This window comes from Cheilinus undulatus, linkage group 12 (genome assembly GCF_018320785.1).
Source record: "Cheilinus undulatus linkage group 12, ASM1832078v1, whole genome shotgun sequence".
Classification (NCBI taxonomy): Eukaryota; Metazoa; Chordata; class Actinopteri; order Labriformes; family Labridae; genus Cheilinus; species Cheilinus undulatus.
Genome location: NC_054876.1, coordinates 19,445,944 through 19,465,195, shown reverse-complemented (window position 1 = coordinate 19,465,195; position 19,252 = coordinate 19,445,944). Strand labels below are relative to the sequence as shown.

At 38.2% G+C, this 19,252-nt stretch overlaps 1 protein-coding gene across 1 annotated transcript; it reads left to right on the top strand.

The window, feature by feature from the left end:
- The first annotated feature begins 576 nt into the window (after positions 1–576).
- Positions 577–17,393, top strand: stip1 (stress-induced phosphoprotein 1). Its single transcript, XM_041802186.1, has 14 exons — positions 577–653; positions 4,278–4,487; positions 4,585–4,726; positions 5,067–5,208; positions 8,091–8,256; positions 8,365–8,491; positions 11,418–11,520; positions 11,941–12,061; positions 12,238–12,334; positions 13,531–13,655; positions 13,772–13,808; positions 13,950–14,053; positions 16,585–16,757; positions 16,847–17,393. The coding sequence occupies exons 1-14, from the start codon at positions 645–647 to the stop codon at positions 16,917–16,919; spliced, it is 1,629 nt and encodes a 542-aa protein (XP_041658120.1). The 5' UTR covers positions 577–644; the 3' UTR covers positions 16,920–17,393.
- Positions 17,394–19,252: the final 1,859 nt, after the last annotated feature.

Sequence of the window (19,252 nt, the reverse complement as noted above, 5' to 3'; positions counted from 1 at the left end):
AGTACAACCAGATTTCCAAGTTAAAGCTACACATTTTCTTGCAAGTGCAACCTTTCTAAATTTTTACAAAATCATTGTTAAGACTGAGATGGGTGAAATTACAGAGCAAACATACAGTATCTCAGGATCGAGTGGAAAAGGAGACCCCATGATAGAAGACACAACAATCACACAACAATCTTTCCAGTTTGTTATTTTGCCAAAGATTTTTTGAGAATTTGTTTTGTAAAAACTTAAATTTGTTTTGTCGTTTGTAAAAATGCTTTGCTAACGTAATTTTTTTTAAAGAAATGACAACGTTTTGGTAAAAGGTGATTAGTTTTTTAAAAGTGTTCTTCTCTTTTATTCAACTTGACAGACTTTATAACAGGCGTTTGGTTTGAGACTTGCCATTTTCTCCTTCTTCGTCTTCCGTATCAGTCATCTGTTGACTTGACACAACTTGAGAAGCATTCATTTCAAAGTTTTGTCGAATTCTTTACTTTTCTGCCAGCTTCTGGATGTTACCGTCGGTCGGCTGTCATCACGGACCGTCTATAATCGTAAATTGCGGATTTCTTACATCCCATACTGGCAACCTGCATGCTGTTGAGGGGGAGGCGCCAGTCTGCAGTAGTTTCTGGAAGGAACCTCATGCCTGCACCATGGAGAAAGTGAGTGCCCTACAACTCCATCATTATTTATTTCCTTCTTGTCTAGAAATACTTGAGTTCCCCTCGATGTTGGTGAAATAAATGTGGAGTCTACCTATTGAACTCCGTCGTTAGTGTAGTTAGCTGTCTTCTATAACCGGACTCCAATGTTTGCTAATATCCAACCGCTAGCTAGCGTGTCAGTTAGCATCAACCCGGTAGTAATGTGCTGTGGCAGTTTAGCTAATGATTTAGTTGGACATGATATGCATTCTTCCGTTGCTAAACACGAAGCCTTCTGACACTAAGTATGTAGTGTAGCCAAACTTAATGTAAAACCCAGGAATTCAGATGGCTAGGTTTTAACGGTTGTATCTAATGTATGAATGCAGAAGACAAGACTGGCTAACTCTAAGCTAACGCATGACTTTATTCTTTCACAGCTGCTTTGTCATTGGACATCTATCTCAGTTTGTTGTGCAGTCATATCAGACTTTATCCATGTTGTGATTCAACGAAACAGTTAACTTAACCCTAGCTCATCACCGATATGATGACCTTCCTTCTGTCTTCTCTAAGTAGCAAACCGCGGTTTAAAAGCTAACTTTAGCTTACAGCGTGAAAGATATCATTCATGTGAAGACGGGCGGAGAAAAGTCGTAGTAAACTTACAACTCGCTTTTGTAGAGGGATTTAATGATAGACATTGTGCTGAAAACGCGGCAGTGAGGGTATAGCACATGCCGCATGAGTATTTTTGGACCGGTTTCAGTGTTGCCCTCAGTAGCCTGCTCTCAGACCGGAGGATCATTCTAGACGCACACGCGCTGCTGTCATGGCTACAGCCGCATCTTGCCACCAGCTGTCGAACCTTCTTGAATTTGTCAGATCAACTTTTTTGACTTTTATTCGTATTTACATGTCATAGCTTTTATTTATTTATCATACATGAATTGGCTAATCACGATCAATTATGACAAGGCCACTCAACCTGGAAAATAGGCTTTCTACGGGATCAAAAGAGGAACTTCAGGGCAGAATAAATTGTGCTGATACAACCAGAAATTATATAGCATGTTATTGACTTAATCTTTTAGCAAGAACATAGAATGACAGTCCCCTCTCCCTAACCTTGTTTTGATTTATGCATCGTCTCCCTGCAGCCACAGTAATGTAAGATAAGTACAGCTCTGATTCTCAGATTGTTGTTTCAGTTTTAAAAACTCACTGACAGCTCAGTGGACAGGTCAGTAGTCACCTGAACCATGTGCTATCAAACATTTACTTTTTACCATTTACATACCTTCTTTTCTGTACATAACAAGTTCCTTTTTTCTGTGGTTGAGTTTATGTTAAAATCTTCAATTTACCTTTAAAAGCAGGTCTGTAGGATAACTAGAAGTGAGTTATCCTTAGTTTAAGACAGTAGAAAAATCTAAAATGACACAAAAACAGATTTCAATGCAAAAAATGGAATTTAGTAATGGTATAGAAAGGGTGAAAATTGTAATATTTGGACAACCCTTCTTAAAACTTTTTCTAACTTGTAGTTAATGCTCCCAATTGGAAGTATATAATAGAGACGTACCGATGCAACATTTATTCAGACCAAGTACAAGTACTTACATTTGGGTACTCACTGAGTGTGTTTACATGGACTTGAGTGTCCCAGTTATGAGTCATATCCTGGTTTTGATTATTTATAATACTGTGTTTTAGGGGTGTAACGGTACGGAAAAAATTTGGTTCAGTACGTACCTTGGTTTTGAAGTCATGGTTCTGCACATTTTCAGTACAGTAATCAAAGCAAATAAATAAAATTTAATTTCTATTTATTTATTTTTTAAAATTAAATTGTATTGAAATAAATAGGTGGAATAAATTACATTTAAATTAATAATAATGCAGCAACCTCCTTCCAAAAGTTGTTCAATGATTATAAATATTAATAAATGATTACATTTTTGAATTACTAGGTTATTTTAATTGATATATTGACATATTTATACCCATTCTTTAAACATTCTTTAAAATATTCATGCTGTTGCTGTCGTTTGCTGTGGTTGCTAGGACGGTGTGACAGTGAGTTGTCTGTGTATGAGCTTCATTCCACATATATTCGTTTGATACACGTCTGTACCGTACTGAGAGGCCCATACCAAATCCGTACGGTACAAATACACATACCTTTACACCCCTATTGTGTTTACATGCTTACAGGGAAACCTGGTTAACCACCAGGCCTTCTTTGCCCCACGCTTTTTATTTTAATTTTATTTTTGATAAGTGTCAAAGCACTGTTTTCAAAGTAGGCGGCTGCTAAAACGAGTCAAAGTTATACTTCTTCTGACTTAACTGGGGTCTTCAGTATATCAAAGGTTTAAGTAGTTGAAAGATTGCACAAACAATCAGGAAATTTACAGAAATTGTACCAGAACATAAGCTAATTACTGTGTTAAAGTATTTGATAAGTGACATTCATGCACATACATTGGACTGTCTTGAAATGACCAGATAGATAAATAGGGTCTATTGGCTGTAGAAGCAAAGATGTACCAATTGATAAACTCACTGATGTATTTGATTGGTATGGTTATAAATGAACCCCAAGTGTCTGATGGCATAGTCATCAAAAGGAGCCAGAGGAGATTAGATCTTCTTTTTATAACACATTGGTGCTCAGTGTGTATTTGAATCTGTCAAACACAATTAGAGATAAAGTTTGATGACAAGTGACAAGAGGTGCTGCAAAACAGTCTGTATTTTAACAGAATTTTTCTTACTGTCCTGATTATAACACCCACAGTATGCTTTTTCTTTTCTGTCTGAACAAATTATTAGAAAGCAGACCTTTTATACACTGCATGTTCCAGTTTAATAAACTGTCTTGGTGTAAAATGCCTTAGGATACAATTTTCTGAACAAAAAAATATGGCTGCGAGCCAGTTCCCCATTATGCACATCATATGTGTGACAGAAAATTCAGTTTATCACTATACATATATTTCAAATGTAGGATGATAAACAAAAAAGTGTTTATCCACGATTCACCACAAAACAGATATGTCGCATTGACCATGCTGAAAGGGCACAGCAATACACAGTGCCCCATATCTCCCATGAAACCACTTGCGTTTAAATGTATGAACATTTTAGCCATGGATTTCAGTGACTGTACAACCAGAAGTGGCATTGTTAGAGAATGTAATTTTTCACTTGCATGTGTAATTGATGCAACTCAAACTTCATTCATGCAGTACGCAGCTGCAGGAAGTACCACAGTCAAAAGAAAAAATGTGAGAATTTTTTTGGGACATTTAAAAAAAAAAAGACTTTTTTTTCCTAAATCTGCTCTTATCTGGACTAGACAAACTTTTACTTACCATTCAGTCATCCAGCTTTTAGACTTACACAGGGGTATGATTTACTCCCATCAGCCTCAATGTACATTTAACAGAAAGTCACATTACTACTGCTGCACCTGTCTGACATGAACAGCTGAGTGTTGTTGTCATTCCTCGGTCCTGCCAGTGGCAGCTGCTTTCTTCAGAGTGTAGGATCGATGGAAAAGTCAAAGCAGGATGGTTGAAGTATTTTGAATTTCTCTGTCACAGCTTAATTTGATTGCATCTTCCTGAATCCCAGGTTTCAGCATTGAAAGATCAGGGCAACAAAGCCCTGAGTGCAGGGAACATTGATGAGGCTGTACGCTGCTACACCGAAGCTTTGGCTCTTGACCCTTCAAACCACGTCCTCTTCAGTAACCGCTCAGCTGCCTATGCTAAGAAAGGCAACTATGAGAATGCTCTCCAGGATGCCTGTCAGACCATCAAGATCAAGCCTGACTGGGGAAAGGTGAGAAGTTGTTTATTTTCTAATGAATAAAAAGACAAGCTATGAAAGGATTAAACCAAAAAAGGTCACTTTCTGTCTTTAAATCTTGATCAACCAGGGCTATTCACGCAAAGCTGCAGCACTGGAATTTCTTGGCCGATTGGAAGACGCTAAAACAACTTACCAAGAGGGAATTCGGCAAGAGCCAAGTAATCAGCAGCTGAAGGAGGGTTTACAGAATATTGAGGCCCGGCTTGCAGGTAAGAACTGTTGTATTTATGAGGTCTTTTATTCCACAGTAAAAGTGGCGGTACAGTGTTAAAACTGAGTGACTCACTTTTTCCTCCTACATGCATAGAGGATTTAGAGATGGCTGCCAAGGGGATCGCTAAAGTATCTTACTGAGTGCAGGTTTTCAATAGGAGAGTAGGCAGCCCACTTGGGACAGCAGAGTTGTGATTCATTTAGTCAGAGGACAAGTAGTAGTAGCAGGAATGAAAACTGTTGGAGTTATTCCTAGACCAGCTTGAGATGGCTTAGCATCCTGACAGCTTGTTTCATCACATAAATCAAACTAGAAACCTATATTTTTTCCCCCAGAGAAAACAATGATGAATCCCTTCGCCATGCCAAACCTGTATCAGAAGCTGGAGAATGACCCTCGAACCCGTGAGCTTTTGTCAGATCCAAGCTACAGAGAGCTGCTGGAGCAGCTCAGGAACAAACCGTCGGAGCTGGGCACGTATGTGGACTTTCAAAAATTTGTCAGCTTATGCAACTTTCCTCAAATTAAGATTTCCAAACTTTGATCTGAGATAGATCTTACATACTAAAAATAAGCCCCTTGTCACATACACTTCATTTAAGACTTTATCTGGACAGCCCTTTCATGTATCCAGAGTAGTCTTTTATTTATTATTTGAGTGGTGCAGATAATTTTGCAAAGCACAGCAAGCAATCAGTCGTGCTGATGTCATCAGAATGCATCATGTGTATCGGCTTCCTGCTGTTTTCCACCTTCCTGTTTACCTTCAACTCAGAACCTAATAACTTTAGACAACATTGCAGACATACGTGAACTGACCTGGATCAGTTAACTGATATTAACGTCAAAGGTCTGAGTGCATCAGTCCGTGGTTCCCTAGATCGGTAATAATGTAGCATGATTCAGTTGGTGCGCCAGTTTTAACGTTAGAGATCGCTTCCGTGAGGCCCTGCAGCTCATTTATTAGCTCGTTTCACCATGCTTTGGCTAGGCTTTAATCTTGCGCAACTCACGGTGACCCTTTACCTTTAAACGAGGATTATGATAGCTGTAGATAGCTAGGTGGCTGGATGTGTTGCACTGATCATATCCACAATGTCTTCTAGTTCCTGTTCTCTTTCAGAAATTAAGTTTTGTGCACTTTATATGAAGGAAGTTCAAAATGACTGCTCGTCTGTATACTCTGGAGGAAGGTTATGAAGTACTATGACAGCACATAAATCTTGTTGAAATGGCAGTGCTCAAGATTAGCTAAGACAGATTACAAATTCTGCTTATAGTCAGTGTTTTAAAACATCATTGTTAAACTGTGCCTGATGAAAACTAAAAAAGCTTAAAAATAAAAAAGAGAACACTAAAAACCATAATTCTAAAGTGGTAGATAAAGTACACATTGGCTCCATAAAATCAATTAAATTTGGGATAGAAATATTTAGTACTTAAAATGTTTAGAAGAAAACCTCCAGACCCCCCTTAGCTGATGGTGAAAACAGATACAATTATAACAATAGTTACCACCAATTCAGCTGGCAGTAATGCCAGTAAGTGTTTGCTAACTACTATTAAGCCATTAACGAAAAAGATGATGTGGCCAGCATATTAAAACATAGAAAGAAGAGAAGTCCACGCTAGGCTGGCTCCCTATGGCTGGCTCCAGCAGCAAGCTGCGAAAGAGGCAGAGCAGTGAGACCCGCTGCCTTTTCTCAGTCTTCTTATCTCTGCGCTGTTTTTAAAAAGCCTCCAGATGTGAAAGCAGAGAGGTCAAAGATATTACTGCTGCTAAAACATTCTAAAGACTATTCACAGACTGACAGAAGTAGAAAACACATAAAACAAATGTGTTAAGCGCCCTGCTCAGGCTCTGTTGCAACATCTCTTCCTGTGTTTCCATGAGCTAGTGATTGATCCATTACTGACAAACATGAGTCAGGATTTTGCGTTGGTACCCACTGCATCAGTTTTTAATAAAAACGGTGTGACAGCACACTTCATAATCATAAATGTGAAATATTGCTCTACAATGCACACATTTTAATTTGCATTTTAAGTTGTGTTTATTTTGACTTTTACAAATCAGCAGACATTAGGTTGTCTTCTGTATTGCCTTTCGTTTTGCACATTTTTTTTGTTTCCCACATTTTTGTCTCATGTTTAATAGATCACAGGCTGTACCAACTATCACTGATAGCTCTAAATAAGATAGATGGAAGAAAGGATTGATTTATTGATTCAAAATTATATTTCAACCTTAAAAAAATTATGCTAGTAAAAGGAAAAAACGATAATAATAGGTTAGAGGTATTTTTTTTTTTTTTGTGACCCCCAAAACAAAGGTACAAACCGTGACCTCTGTGAACCGTTACACCCCTAAATTCCCAAATTAATCTGAAATATCACAGTCCCCCAAAAGTGGTATAATTAGCTTGACTATGTAAGTCACAACGAAACTGAACTCAAAAAATTAATTCAAAACATCCCTGCATCAATTTAAAGTATTGTAAATAGTTTGACTTGAATAGGCACAGGATAAAAAAGAAATGAATCATACATATTCAAAACAATATCCCTGTTTTCACCTTCAAGTTTGAAGTATTTCCATACCACTGACATTTTAGCCACAGGATTGCTAATGTTGATACTGCTGCTTTGTTGTCATAAGGCTCATTTATGCTTTAAGCACACATAAAAACAGATCAGTTTGAACTTAACAACCGTCAATACCCTCATACTGACGTGCGTCCATTATGTTGGAGTGAACATTAATAAACAAATTCGCTGGAGGTCATTGTCTCTCTCCGAGCTACTTTGATGCTGCTCCATCCGTCCCATGGAGTGGAGAGAAAATGGTCTGTCCTCAGCTCAGTGTTGCTCTTGTAGCTGTCTGTCTTTGTGTCCAGGTGAGCTAACATCACTGATATGTTTTTTATTTTCTTGTAGCTAACTCATTGTTTACTTAAATTTCTTCAGAAAACTTGATTAAGTTCTTCTTCGCTCTGAGTTGAACTGTGTGCTGCATTGCTCAACACTGCCCCACGATTGGCCATGGTATTGCACGGTCTGTCCGTATCTGTACACCTTGAGAGAACAGACAAAAAACAGATGAAATGAACCGGACAGAAAGGTCCGTCTGTATCCCTATGCGATTCGAATGTAGAGCATGAATGAGCCTTCACTCTTGTGTTTACGGCCTGCCTCAAATTGTACTCCGTTATTACAGCTGACTTAAGTCATGGGCTGGGCTGGTCAAATCAAATTGTCTATCTACGATCAATTAAAAATACGTATGTTGGCTCCAATCCGATAAGACCTCATGCATAGGAGCAGAGCCAACATAAGCATTTTTTGGGCTTGTTTTGTAGGAAGCTGCAGGATCCCAGAGTGATGACCACACTCTCTGTACTGCTGGGACTGAACCTCTCTGAAATGGAAGAAGAAGAGGAGCCCACCCCTCCTCCTCCTCCCAAACCAAAAGAGACCCAGCCGCCCCCTCCCAAAGAGGAAGACCTTCCTGAAAACAAGCGAAAGGTAAATCCCTTCATTACACTCTTCACCGAAATCAATTTTTAACCATATTGTCTTTCCTAATGAATTTCTGTTCTTACTGTTAATCCTCTTATTTCCATTTATTAATAGGCCTTAAAGGAAAAGGAACTTGGGAACACTGCATACAAGAATAAGGACTTTGCAACAGCACTGAAACACTATGAAGAGGCATTTAAACACGACCCCACCAACATGACATTTTTATCAAATCAAGCAGGTATGCACTCGCAAATGTTTGAAAACAAATTTAAGTGATCATAATGTCCCTAAAAGTTTATTAAATTAACAGATTTTGTAATGATATGTGCCATAAATCTGATATGCTGATAAGAAACTTCTACACCAGTCAGATTTTAATGTTGATTTAAGTCAATGCAGCTGATTTTATCATCACCAGATTTTAAAGAGGACAGTAGAATCTGTACATGGTCGTCTTGATTATCAGCATAGGAAGGGTTCTGATTTCTGTTCTGTAGTCTGAGCTGTATTGACCAGTTACTTATCAGCTGGTGTTGGTGTATCCCACAGAGACACTCTGAGTGGACAGCGAACAGTGCTATAAACACACTAGCTCTGGGTGCAGATGGCCTAGCAGTTTGGTGATACCCTGTCTATGCAGGTTCACATCTAGTCTGTGGCTCCTTCTCTACGTATCCCCACTGTCTCTCCTGATCTATGACTAGATCCACTTCCCTTCTCTATGAATAAAGACATTAAAGCCAAAAAAATCAATCCTCAAAAGCACATACACCAGTTCTCATCAGCTGTAATTTGACGATTTATAGATTTCCATAAACGGATATCTAATGTAGCTGAATCGCATCTAAATGGTTGATGAGACCCCCACCCAAAAATTGAGCCCATTAAAGTCATTTTCCTCTCCTCTTGATGGCAGACCTGACAAGCTTCTGTGTTTACTTATTATTAGAGATGAAGTAAGTTATTGGCAGCTGATATTGTAAATATTTATATAATTTTATTATTCCAATGATAAACAAATAACAGATAAAATCCACAGATAATAAAGGTGTTTGTTTACTTCCTCACGAGACTACACATTCTGAAACAGTAGGTGGTGTTGTGGTATGTGACCCTCCATGAAACATAGAAGAAGAGCTGCAACAGTGTGACTAAACACGGTGACACTGATGTGGGTGTGTTTTGTATTTCAGAGGAGAAAAACATGAATGTGTTTGTAAAATGTGGTCCACAAAGATCCGGATCGGTAAAAAAAAAACACCAGAGATCTTATCATTCACATAAGAGTTGTCATCCTTGATTTCTGCAAAGAGAACCTCTACTGTACTCATACTCGTGGTATCAGAGCATCCCTACTTATCCATACTCCCTAAGCTGATGTCTGTCCAGTCTCTCTTGTTATGACAGGAAATCTGTCTCCTTTTAAGAGATCCACATCATTCGGCTTAGCTCAGTAGAGCTGGTGAAGTTCCCAAACAGCTCTTCATTTTCTAACAGTTTGGCTTTTTAAATGCGGATTAAATAATGACCAAGGATGGAGGAAAGGAAACTGGCACTCAAACAGGAGCTAGCTACCACGTCCACATAAAAGAGCCATTTTTTCGCACAGGCTCGTTCATCAACGGCACATCTTTAGTCATTCGCTTACCCCACAAGGTTTATTCAGTTGATGGTGCATCACCATTTCAATTAAAAGCATGTTTGAGACAAAATCAGGATTTTGTTTATACATTAAAGGGGCTCAGCTTGCCTCTTAGGACTCCTCAAGACTCTCGTCTCCTTTCATCTGGCTAGACACTAGGAGCTGTGCAGAACTGAGAGATTTGTAATATTGATCGCCTCCATACAATGTAAATGAGGCTGTGTAGAAAAAGAAAAAGTGAAGTGTAGGTATCATGCTTGCTGTATGTAAAAATTTTCTGATGATAATTTTGTTGAGGTCCATTTAGAGTGTTGAATTACTAACTTTCATTCGTTCCCATTTATTCCGTTCCCCTGCTTCCTGACCCCCAGTGGGCATTCATGTGTCATCAAAATCATGTGACTGCAAAGAAGCTATTTTGAAATCGTGCGAAAAATATGCTTTTTGTCAGTTCTGACTTGTGCTGAAAAAATAACAAATCTTTCCATTTATTTAGTATAATTGTGTGTTATCATTAATGCCTTTTATCTAGAGTTATTACAACAGCTTTTTAGTTCCTTTGTTTTCAACTGATGTGAGCTCTACTTTTTGAAAGTAACATGAATTTTTAACAAGAAAAGTTTTCTGATTTTACTTTTTTTTTACTGAATTATTATTTAGTTTATTGAAATATCAGATTTTAAAGATCTGTTTGCCAACACGTTTTAATTCAAATCATGGCAAAAGTGAAAAAGACAATTCTTCAAAACCAAAGTATGTGGGTTGTTGGTTTATGTTTGATTTCTTTTTCGTTCACAAAAAGTGCTTATAAGATAAAAAGGAGGAAAAAAAGTTGAAGTACAAATTTTTTTTCAATGTAAACATGAGTGATGCCAGTTGGAATTGGTTATAAACAAAACATATTAACCCATCCTCTTACTAGATACCGTGAATACATAGAATAAAATCCTTGTAAAAAGCAAATATCTGAAAAAAGGGTCATTTGTTATCAGCCACAGAGTAGGAAATAGCTGATTATTGTTTCGGCCTGAAAAAGTACCGTGTATCACTACTTTCTGTAAAACTGTCTGTATGTTGTTACTTCAGCTAACATAATCCCTGTCAATCAGTTAACGTCTTGCACTCATAACGCTGAAATGAACCAGAGGGAAGCTGCAGTGTAACTTGTAGTCAATCTACTGTTGAACTGACTCAGGGTCAACAGATTAACAGGAATGTTATGGTCCAAGAAATGATGGTGTTAGGAAGTCTTGCTTGGAAGTTTTTTCACACTAGATGCCGTCTTTACCAGACTTTGAATTAAACTGCAATAGAGAGGAAAACAAGACACATATTTAAATGCAAATAATGGTGCTTAGAAGCTGCTGAGTGAAATTCTTAGATATATGGAATAAATCAAGTTTTGACCCTCAGATCTTTTCTTGAGATCTCTCCAGCTCAGTTCAACTAGAATGGAAGAACAGTAAGATTATAACAACACTCTTAAAATGTTAAATATTTATTCCTTTTGTTTTTCTTCTAGCTGTTTTCTTTGAGAAGGGAGATTTCGAGAAGTGCCGAGAGCTGTGTGAGAAGGCCATTGAAGTTGGCAGAGAGAACCGAGAAGACTACAGACAAATTGCAAAGTGAGTGTTGCAAGAAAGTCTTGTCTTTATTTTTGTCAATACTTGCACAAAACTACCCACATGCTACTACCCCCAGGCTGGAGGGATGGACTGCTATTCTTTTGGGTGCTGCTAGACTAAGAACAAATGTCTGGATTTAAATCACCAATACTGGAGAAAAAAGTTGTTTAATACAGGAACCATTTGGTGGCAGTGTTGCTCCATTATTTCGCTCTATAAACTCGCCATGATAGGTGTGTTGCTATTGCCAAGTGGGGAATTTGTGTAAATTTAACTTGTGTACTCACTCAGTTTTTGTTTTCTGAGAGTTAAATCACTGAACTCTTATCCCTGAATGAAGAGGTCTGTTGTTCACAGGCTGAACTCTGTCACTGATTATGTTTTAACATGTTCATCTTCACCATTCTCGCCTTTTCAAAGGGCACTGGCTAGGATTGGCAACTCGTACTTCAAGCAGGAGAAATATAAAGAAGCAGTTCAGTTTTTCAACAAGAGTCTGACAGAACATCGCACTCCTGATGTCTTGAAGAAGTGTCAACAGGTGCTGTGCAAGCTAAATTGAGTTTTCACGAGTTAAAGTTAGATCATTAAGTATTAACTAATCTAATTTCTTAAGTTGAAATACTTGGTTGAATTAGTCAGACCTGCACATGTACAGGACTTGTAAACATAGGAGGGATCCTCACTTAAACCATTGTTTTGCAATTATTTTCACAGGCAGAAAAGATACTGAAGGAGCAGGAAAAACAAGCCTACATCAACCCTGAGTTAGCCCTGGAAGAGAAGAACAAGGGCAACGACGCCTTCCAGAAAGGTGTGTTTAGTCGAAGCATTTGTAATGTAATTAGCAACACAATAGCAATTAAATAGACATTAAATGAATAAATGACTATTTTCTCAAGCTAAATGAACCACCCTCCAGCTCTTTGTGGAGTTGTATGGAGTAAAGACGGGGCCACTAATTAGCAGTGTAGATCCAGACCCAAGTGCCATCCAATCTAGACTCGTGATGTCAATCTGATGATTGCTCCCATCTCAACCTGTGCAGCTTTTTTACTTCTACTGTGATATACGTTTCTTGACCTGCCCAGCCTCTTGTCTTAGTGGTAGCTACATGTGAGTGGTAGCTCGGCCAGCCAGATGCTTCTCTCAGATGAGGCACTGCTAGTGAAGACGAGGGTTGTTGGAGAGGCCACAGCTGCAGAAGTCAGGGAAGTTCCAGAAAAACAGTGGAGAATATGATTTAGGGAAGAGTAGCGATGCTAAGCTTTTAAATAAGAAAAGATGAAAACAAAAAACAGAGTTTTTAATGATATTATATGTTCAGTTTTCCCACAGCTCGTTAAAACTGACATTTCTTGTATACTTCGATACACTCGCAGTCACTAAATATGGTAATGTCAAACATTACTACAAGTCAAACCACACACCTGTGAGCAACATCTCAACATCTGAGGAAGGGGAAAAGAAACTGCCATAGATCCCAATATGATCAGTGACACAATCTCTGACTATCAGTGCTCTCTTAAAGTTTTTTTGGCTTTTTTTGGACATATAAATCCCTTATTGACTCCAGGATTGTAAAATTAAGACCTGAATTCAGTTCAGAACTTTACTTTTTACAGGATTACTTATACGAAAAGATAGAAAAAAGCAGACATTAAGGCTATTAAATGTTTGAAATTTTTTTTTAATTTAAAAATTGGCTACGTCAATATCTAGAAAAAAGGGGCAAGGGGAAACCAGCACTTCACTTTTTATTTACATTTTCTAAATCAAGCTTTTTATGTGAACTTGGCACTTTTTATGAGTTGTCTCTAGGTAGCCTATTTTGTTCTTAAATAGCCCAGAAAGCTTCTTTTACTTGTAACAAAAATAATTTGATTATTTTATTGGTATTATTAGATAATAATAATGTTATTACCTCCAGTTCATAAAATATTGTTGTTTTCAATGTTTTTCAATAAACTAGATCTCGTAAAAATATCAACTTCTCTTTCCTTGCCACAGGGGACTACCCATTGGCCATGAAACATTACAGTGAGGCCATCAAGAGAAACCCCAAGGATGCCAAACTGTTCAGCAACAGAGCTGCTTGCTACACAAAGCTGCTGGAGTTTCAGCTTGCCCTGAAGGTACCGTTCATCATAATTAAGCATCTCAGTGAGAGTGAACTGCTTAATGGGTTTAGCACATAATGAAAAAGTGACTCGATGCTATTTAATGACCTCACGATGAACTTTTTTTCCAGGATTGTGAAGAGTGCATCAAACTTGAGCCCACTTTCAGTGAGTTGGATAATTTTGTATTTATTACATTTTGATTACCTTTTCACATGAGTAACTTCAATGTGCATTACAGTTAAAACACTGTGTGTAGAAGTGAAAGTCACACTGATTTTACACCTGTTTGAACACGTCTTTTCACAGTTAAAGGCTACACACGTAAAGGAGCAGCTTTGGAGGCCATGAAAGATTATTCAAAAGCTATGGATGCATACCAGAAGGCCCTGGAGCTGGAGTCCTCCTCAAAGGTATTTTAAATGTTACTCTGTGGCCTGGAGGTCTGGAGAAATACCAGACCAAAAAATAAACTTCCCGAACTGCTCATTAAAATGTTTTAACCAAAACTTGACTAGTGATGTCACGATACCAAAATTTTAACTTTGATACTGATGCTGAAACGTTTCTTGAAATTGGAAATGAAACAAGTTTGATACTCAATACCTAGGGATCGAAGCAGGATGTTCACATTTTGGAAATGATAATTTATGAGCAACCTAACTGTGTAAAAACTACATTTAAATGAAGTTTTGGTTATTAATTTAGACTTATCACCATTCTTTATTTATAATCAATTATTTGGTACTCTGTTAGTTTGTTCTTATTCAGTTTTCTTTTACAAATCTAGGAGACTCACTGAATTCAAAAAGTTTACTTTTAAAGATATTTTTAAGACCTAATTTCATGTTCATCAAGGGCAGCAGCTAATCTGCTTTTGGAGTTAGACTGAATGAAATGGGATTCTTTATAAACAGTGTATGTGATAATATGTAATAATCAAATTGTGTATTTTAAGGCCTGCCCTGAACAATGCTTATATTATACTATGAATTAAACAGATTCTATTTTTTATTATTTTTTTTATCTTTTTAGCTGATTGTTTAATCTCACACTATAGAGCCACCGTAGTTACATTTGACATAAGGTAGCAGCCCTACTGTCAGCTATTTATCTATGCAGTCATGTTAAAAGCACCTAAAGAGGCACCTCATAACGTCAACATCATAAATTTGTTGTTTTAGACCTCACATTTCCCTGTCAACCTGTCAGGTCTACTGCAGTGTGGTGATAGCGACGCGCTACAGATTTGCTAATGCTATGCTCATCACCTTCCTACTACTGGGCTAGTGAGCTAGCTTCTATGCTAACCTGTTGTGTTTTGTAGCTAGCTCTGTGTGTTTGTGACTGAGGTGATTGGTGATCTTGTGTGTGCCATTATGACTGTTTGGTAGCACTTTTAGTATATAAGTTATATAAGTCTATAGTTCAGCGTCAGCTCTGTGGACAAGTTAGCCCGTTCTGATCACCTGTGAATGCGAAGGTAATAGTAGCAAAGGGGATTTCTCTCATGGCTGAAGCTCGTGCCGTGTGAATCTGAATGGATGAAAAGAGCCAGCTGGTAGCTGTTTACTTCACTGTTGACATTGTCTGCCTATCTTGCTCACATTGCCATCTAGTGGGAGATCCACCAGAACATAATCCAGAATATTTCAAAGTAGGGATAGGAACTGAATTCTGCACTTGTATAGGTACTGACAGAATTCTGTCTGTACTCCGGAGTACCAATTCATGTAAAATCAAACAGTACCATGTTTCAGTACCTAAACGCATCCCTGTGACTGGAAGAGAGTGGAAGAGTAGTCAATTTTCCATGCTGGATGACGTCAGTAGCGGCTTACTGAATCAACAAAGCAAGCATGGAGCAGTGTTCATTTCATTGACTAAAACTATGACTAAAAATGTTCATCAACAACCTTTTTTTCCATGACAAAAACTAGACCAAGACTAACAAAAATAGATGTGGTGCACACTGCACAAGGCAGATCTCTTCCACCATGGCCATCATGTACCATCCATTGTAAATTGTGGTTTCTCCCCACAGGCGGGACTTTTCTAACTGAGTCAGTAATTTCACTCATGGTGCAACAATGCCTAATGCCCAAAGGCATTCTGGGAAACCTCTGCAGATAAAGCAAACACACAGGCAACCCTGTCACTAAGACTGGCGCAACTAGCTGCTATCACAGCCTCTCACAGCAAGGCACAGAGACTCTCTGGTAGGCAGCAGGTCTCAAGCTCTCGTTCACAAGCAAAATGCACCTTCTTGATTTGAATATTCCAGGTTCCCTTAAAAAATATCCAAGAAAATTACTTATCTCAAGATAAAACTCATTTAATATTGTAAGGCTGATTTAAAACTTGCTTAAAGTTTGCATGGCCGTCAAATTCAGATAGCTGGTATGGCAGTAAACAATTTAGTTTGATCATTCATCAATTGTTATACATTTTTGAACCACAGAATACAATTTTTGCTTGTAATTTTTCTTACCTCACACAGTTAGGCCAGTGACAAGAAAGTGGCTGAAAATAAATCTAAGTCATGACGTCAGATATAAAACACTAGACTTAAACAAACCCTAATGCTCTTTACCTGAGCTCTTGCTTCTGCGTTAAAGGAACAATTCAGAATTCCAGGTTGAAATAGCCCACAAAAGTATACAACTGCCACTGAAGCACTAAAGTGGATTAGAGAAATGCTAAATATTACACTACTTCAACAAACACACACACTTTTTGGAGTAAATCGACCTCTTTAGCTCCTGTGAAGAAAAGTTCTAACTTCAGTTGCTGCCATGTAATTGACTGAGTAGATAACTGCATTAATGAGCAGTCCAGTAGGTTCAACCAATGAAGTGGTTGGTGAGTGTATGGTTTTGAACATTAAAGATAAAAGACAATGACTTATCATGCCTTTCTAATTGATATCATTTTGCCTTTCCAGGAAGCCACAGAGGGCATGCAGCGCTGTATGATGAGTCAGGCGATGAGGAATGACAGCCCTGAGGAGGTGAAGAAAAGAGCGATGGCTGATCCTGAGGTGCAACAGATTATGAGTGACCCTGCCATGCGCATGATCCTGGAGCAAATGCAGAAGGACCCGCAGGCACTCAGCGAGTAAGTTTGCCATCTTCAGTGCGACTGTCTTTCTACATAAAGTTTATCATAATAATTATTAATATTTTTATTTCCTGTGTGATCCACAGCCACTTAAAGAATCCAGTTATTGCTCAGAAGATTCAGAAACTCATTGATGTCGGACTGATAGCAATTCGTTGATGAGAACCAGGATGCAGATTGTTTGAAAGAAACTCCAAGACGACAGTGGAACAAAGCCCTCCAAAATACTACGCCCCCCTTTTTTTTGCCTTCAAATTTAAAATTATACTGTCCTTGGTCTCACTGAGGCTCTGTGTGTGTTGTTTTTTTAATCAGTTTCACAACTTTTACATTGTATTTAAGAAAGCATCTATGTCATCTGAAGAAGTTCAGGTTTCCAGGAACCCTAATATACAACACTGGTTTCATGTGTGCAAATACTTCAATACAATTCAGTGCACCAGGGCACTCAGCGTTTAAAGGGGAAGTTTAGATATTCTTATTGGTTCATAGTTTACTGATATGTAATGACAAATAGAATAATTTATACAGGAAAAATCAAGATTGTATGTAGATCACAATTGAAACTGTCAACAATGGTCTTCTTAACTGGTGTTGTCCACTTCAAGGCTTGACTAAAAATGGTGCTTTGAAGTTTTGGTGTCAAGTTTTTTCTTGTCCTTTTGTTAATCTCAGATCTCTGGTGGAAAGCTGAATCTAACCTCAACTCACTTCTCACATGCAGGTCATGGATCTTGTAGGTGTCCTAGATATTATTTTTGTTTTTTATCCAAAATGATTCAAAGCCACATTTGAGATACTGCTGTCTTTGGCCAGATGGTTAATGAGAAATGTGTGAAATTAACACCAGGAAATGAAGCATTTCTTTGTTGTATTGTTGGAGGCATCCTGACGACATGTAACTAGGAAGCGTACCACCCAATGTCTTTTAAGGTTCTTGGGAAGATTTGCAGTGAGTAAAAAAGACACAGAATTGATCAGTTATTAAACAAGTTCATACAGCAAATAAGAACTCCATGTTATTGTCTCTGTGTTAGTTTTAAACTTGGAGGTGAAGCTGATATGCAGTGGAAATATCAACAAAACTGTAAGTCATAAATACTGCAAGGAACTTTTCTTTGTATCAACATAAGGAGACCTTGTAAACTTCATTGTCATGATTTAGTGATTCACTTTTGTACACCTGTCAATGGCTTTGAAAAGTTTGATGGCCAAATACTGTTTTACCAGAATGTAACATTGCAGCAGGCTGCAATATTTCAAAATCTTAAAGGTACAAGTTGAATAAGTCACAGGGGTCAACAATTATCCCAGTGGATTGCTATCTAAAATATTTAGTCTTGGAATCTTCTCTCAAAGCACTGAAGCCCTACAGATCCCAAACACTGCTTCCTTATACGGTGCATTAAAGTATTCAGACCCCCTTCCCTTTTTTCAATTTTATATTGCTGCCTTATTCTACAGTTAAAAAAAACAAAAAGTCTGTTTCCTCTCATGAATCCTCACACTGTTCCCCGTAATGACAAAATATAAACACATTTTTAGAAATTTTTGTAAAGGTATGAAAAAACGGAAATATCGTATGGACAAAAGTATTCAGACCCTTTGCTAAACCACTTGAAATTTCGCTCAGATTCCTCTAATTTCTCTGGATCTTTGCTGTGATGTTTCAGCACCAACTGGAGTAAATTAAATTGACTGGACATGATTTGGAAAGTCACAAAGGCCTCACAGCTGACAATTCATTTCAGGGCAAAAACCAAGCTATGAGGTCAAAGGAGCTGGCTGTAGAGCTCAGATACAGGACCAGTGCAAAGCACAGATCTGAGAAAGGCCACAGAAAAGATCTGCTGCCCTGAAGCTTCCTAAGAGCACAGTGGCCTCCGCAATTCTCAAATGGAACAAGTTTTGGCACAACCAGGATTCTCCCAAACACTGGTCATCCAGCCAAACTGGGCAATCAGGAGTAAAGGCCTTAGCAAGAGAGCCTACTAAGAACCTGAGCTCAAAAGATCCAGTGAGGAGATGGGACAAATTTCCAGAAGGGCAGCCATCACTGCAGCCCTCCACTGATCTGGGCTTACGGCTGAGTGGCAAGACGGAAGCCTCTCCTCAGTGCAAAACATATGAAACTTTCCTTGAGTTTCCACATAAAAGACTGGGCAGGCTTTCATGTGTGGAGAGGCTTCCATATAGCAAAGCTAAGCTAAATATCAATTGTTTTTGCAAATGGTCTCAATACTTGTGAAAATGCACTATTTAATTTTTGATAAATTTGCAAAAATTTCTAAAATACTTTATTCACTTTGTCTTGGTGGAGTGTTGAGTGTAGATTAAGGGGGGGGGGGGGTAGTTTACATCATTAGCATCAGGCTGCAACATAAAGACGGAAAAATGTGAAGGGGTCTGAGTACTTTCTAAATGCACTGTATATGAAAATGTCAACAAACTGCAGACATGGCTCCAACCTTGACTCTTATAATATGAGAGCA

Excerpts from the sequence above, each read along its gene's own strand:
- stip1 (XM_041802186.1), top strand. Across the intron at positions 5,209-8,090 it reads AAACCGTCGGAGCTGGGCAC|GAAGCTGCAGGATCCCAGAG; the intron begins GTATGTGGACTT and ends CTTGTTTTGTAG. Across the intron at positions 14,054-16,584 it reads AGCTGGAGTCCTCCTCAAAG|GAAGCCACAGAGGGCATGCA; the intron begins GTATTTTAAATG and ends TTGCCTTTCCAG.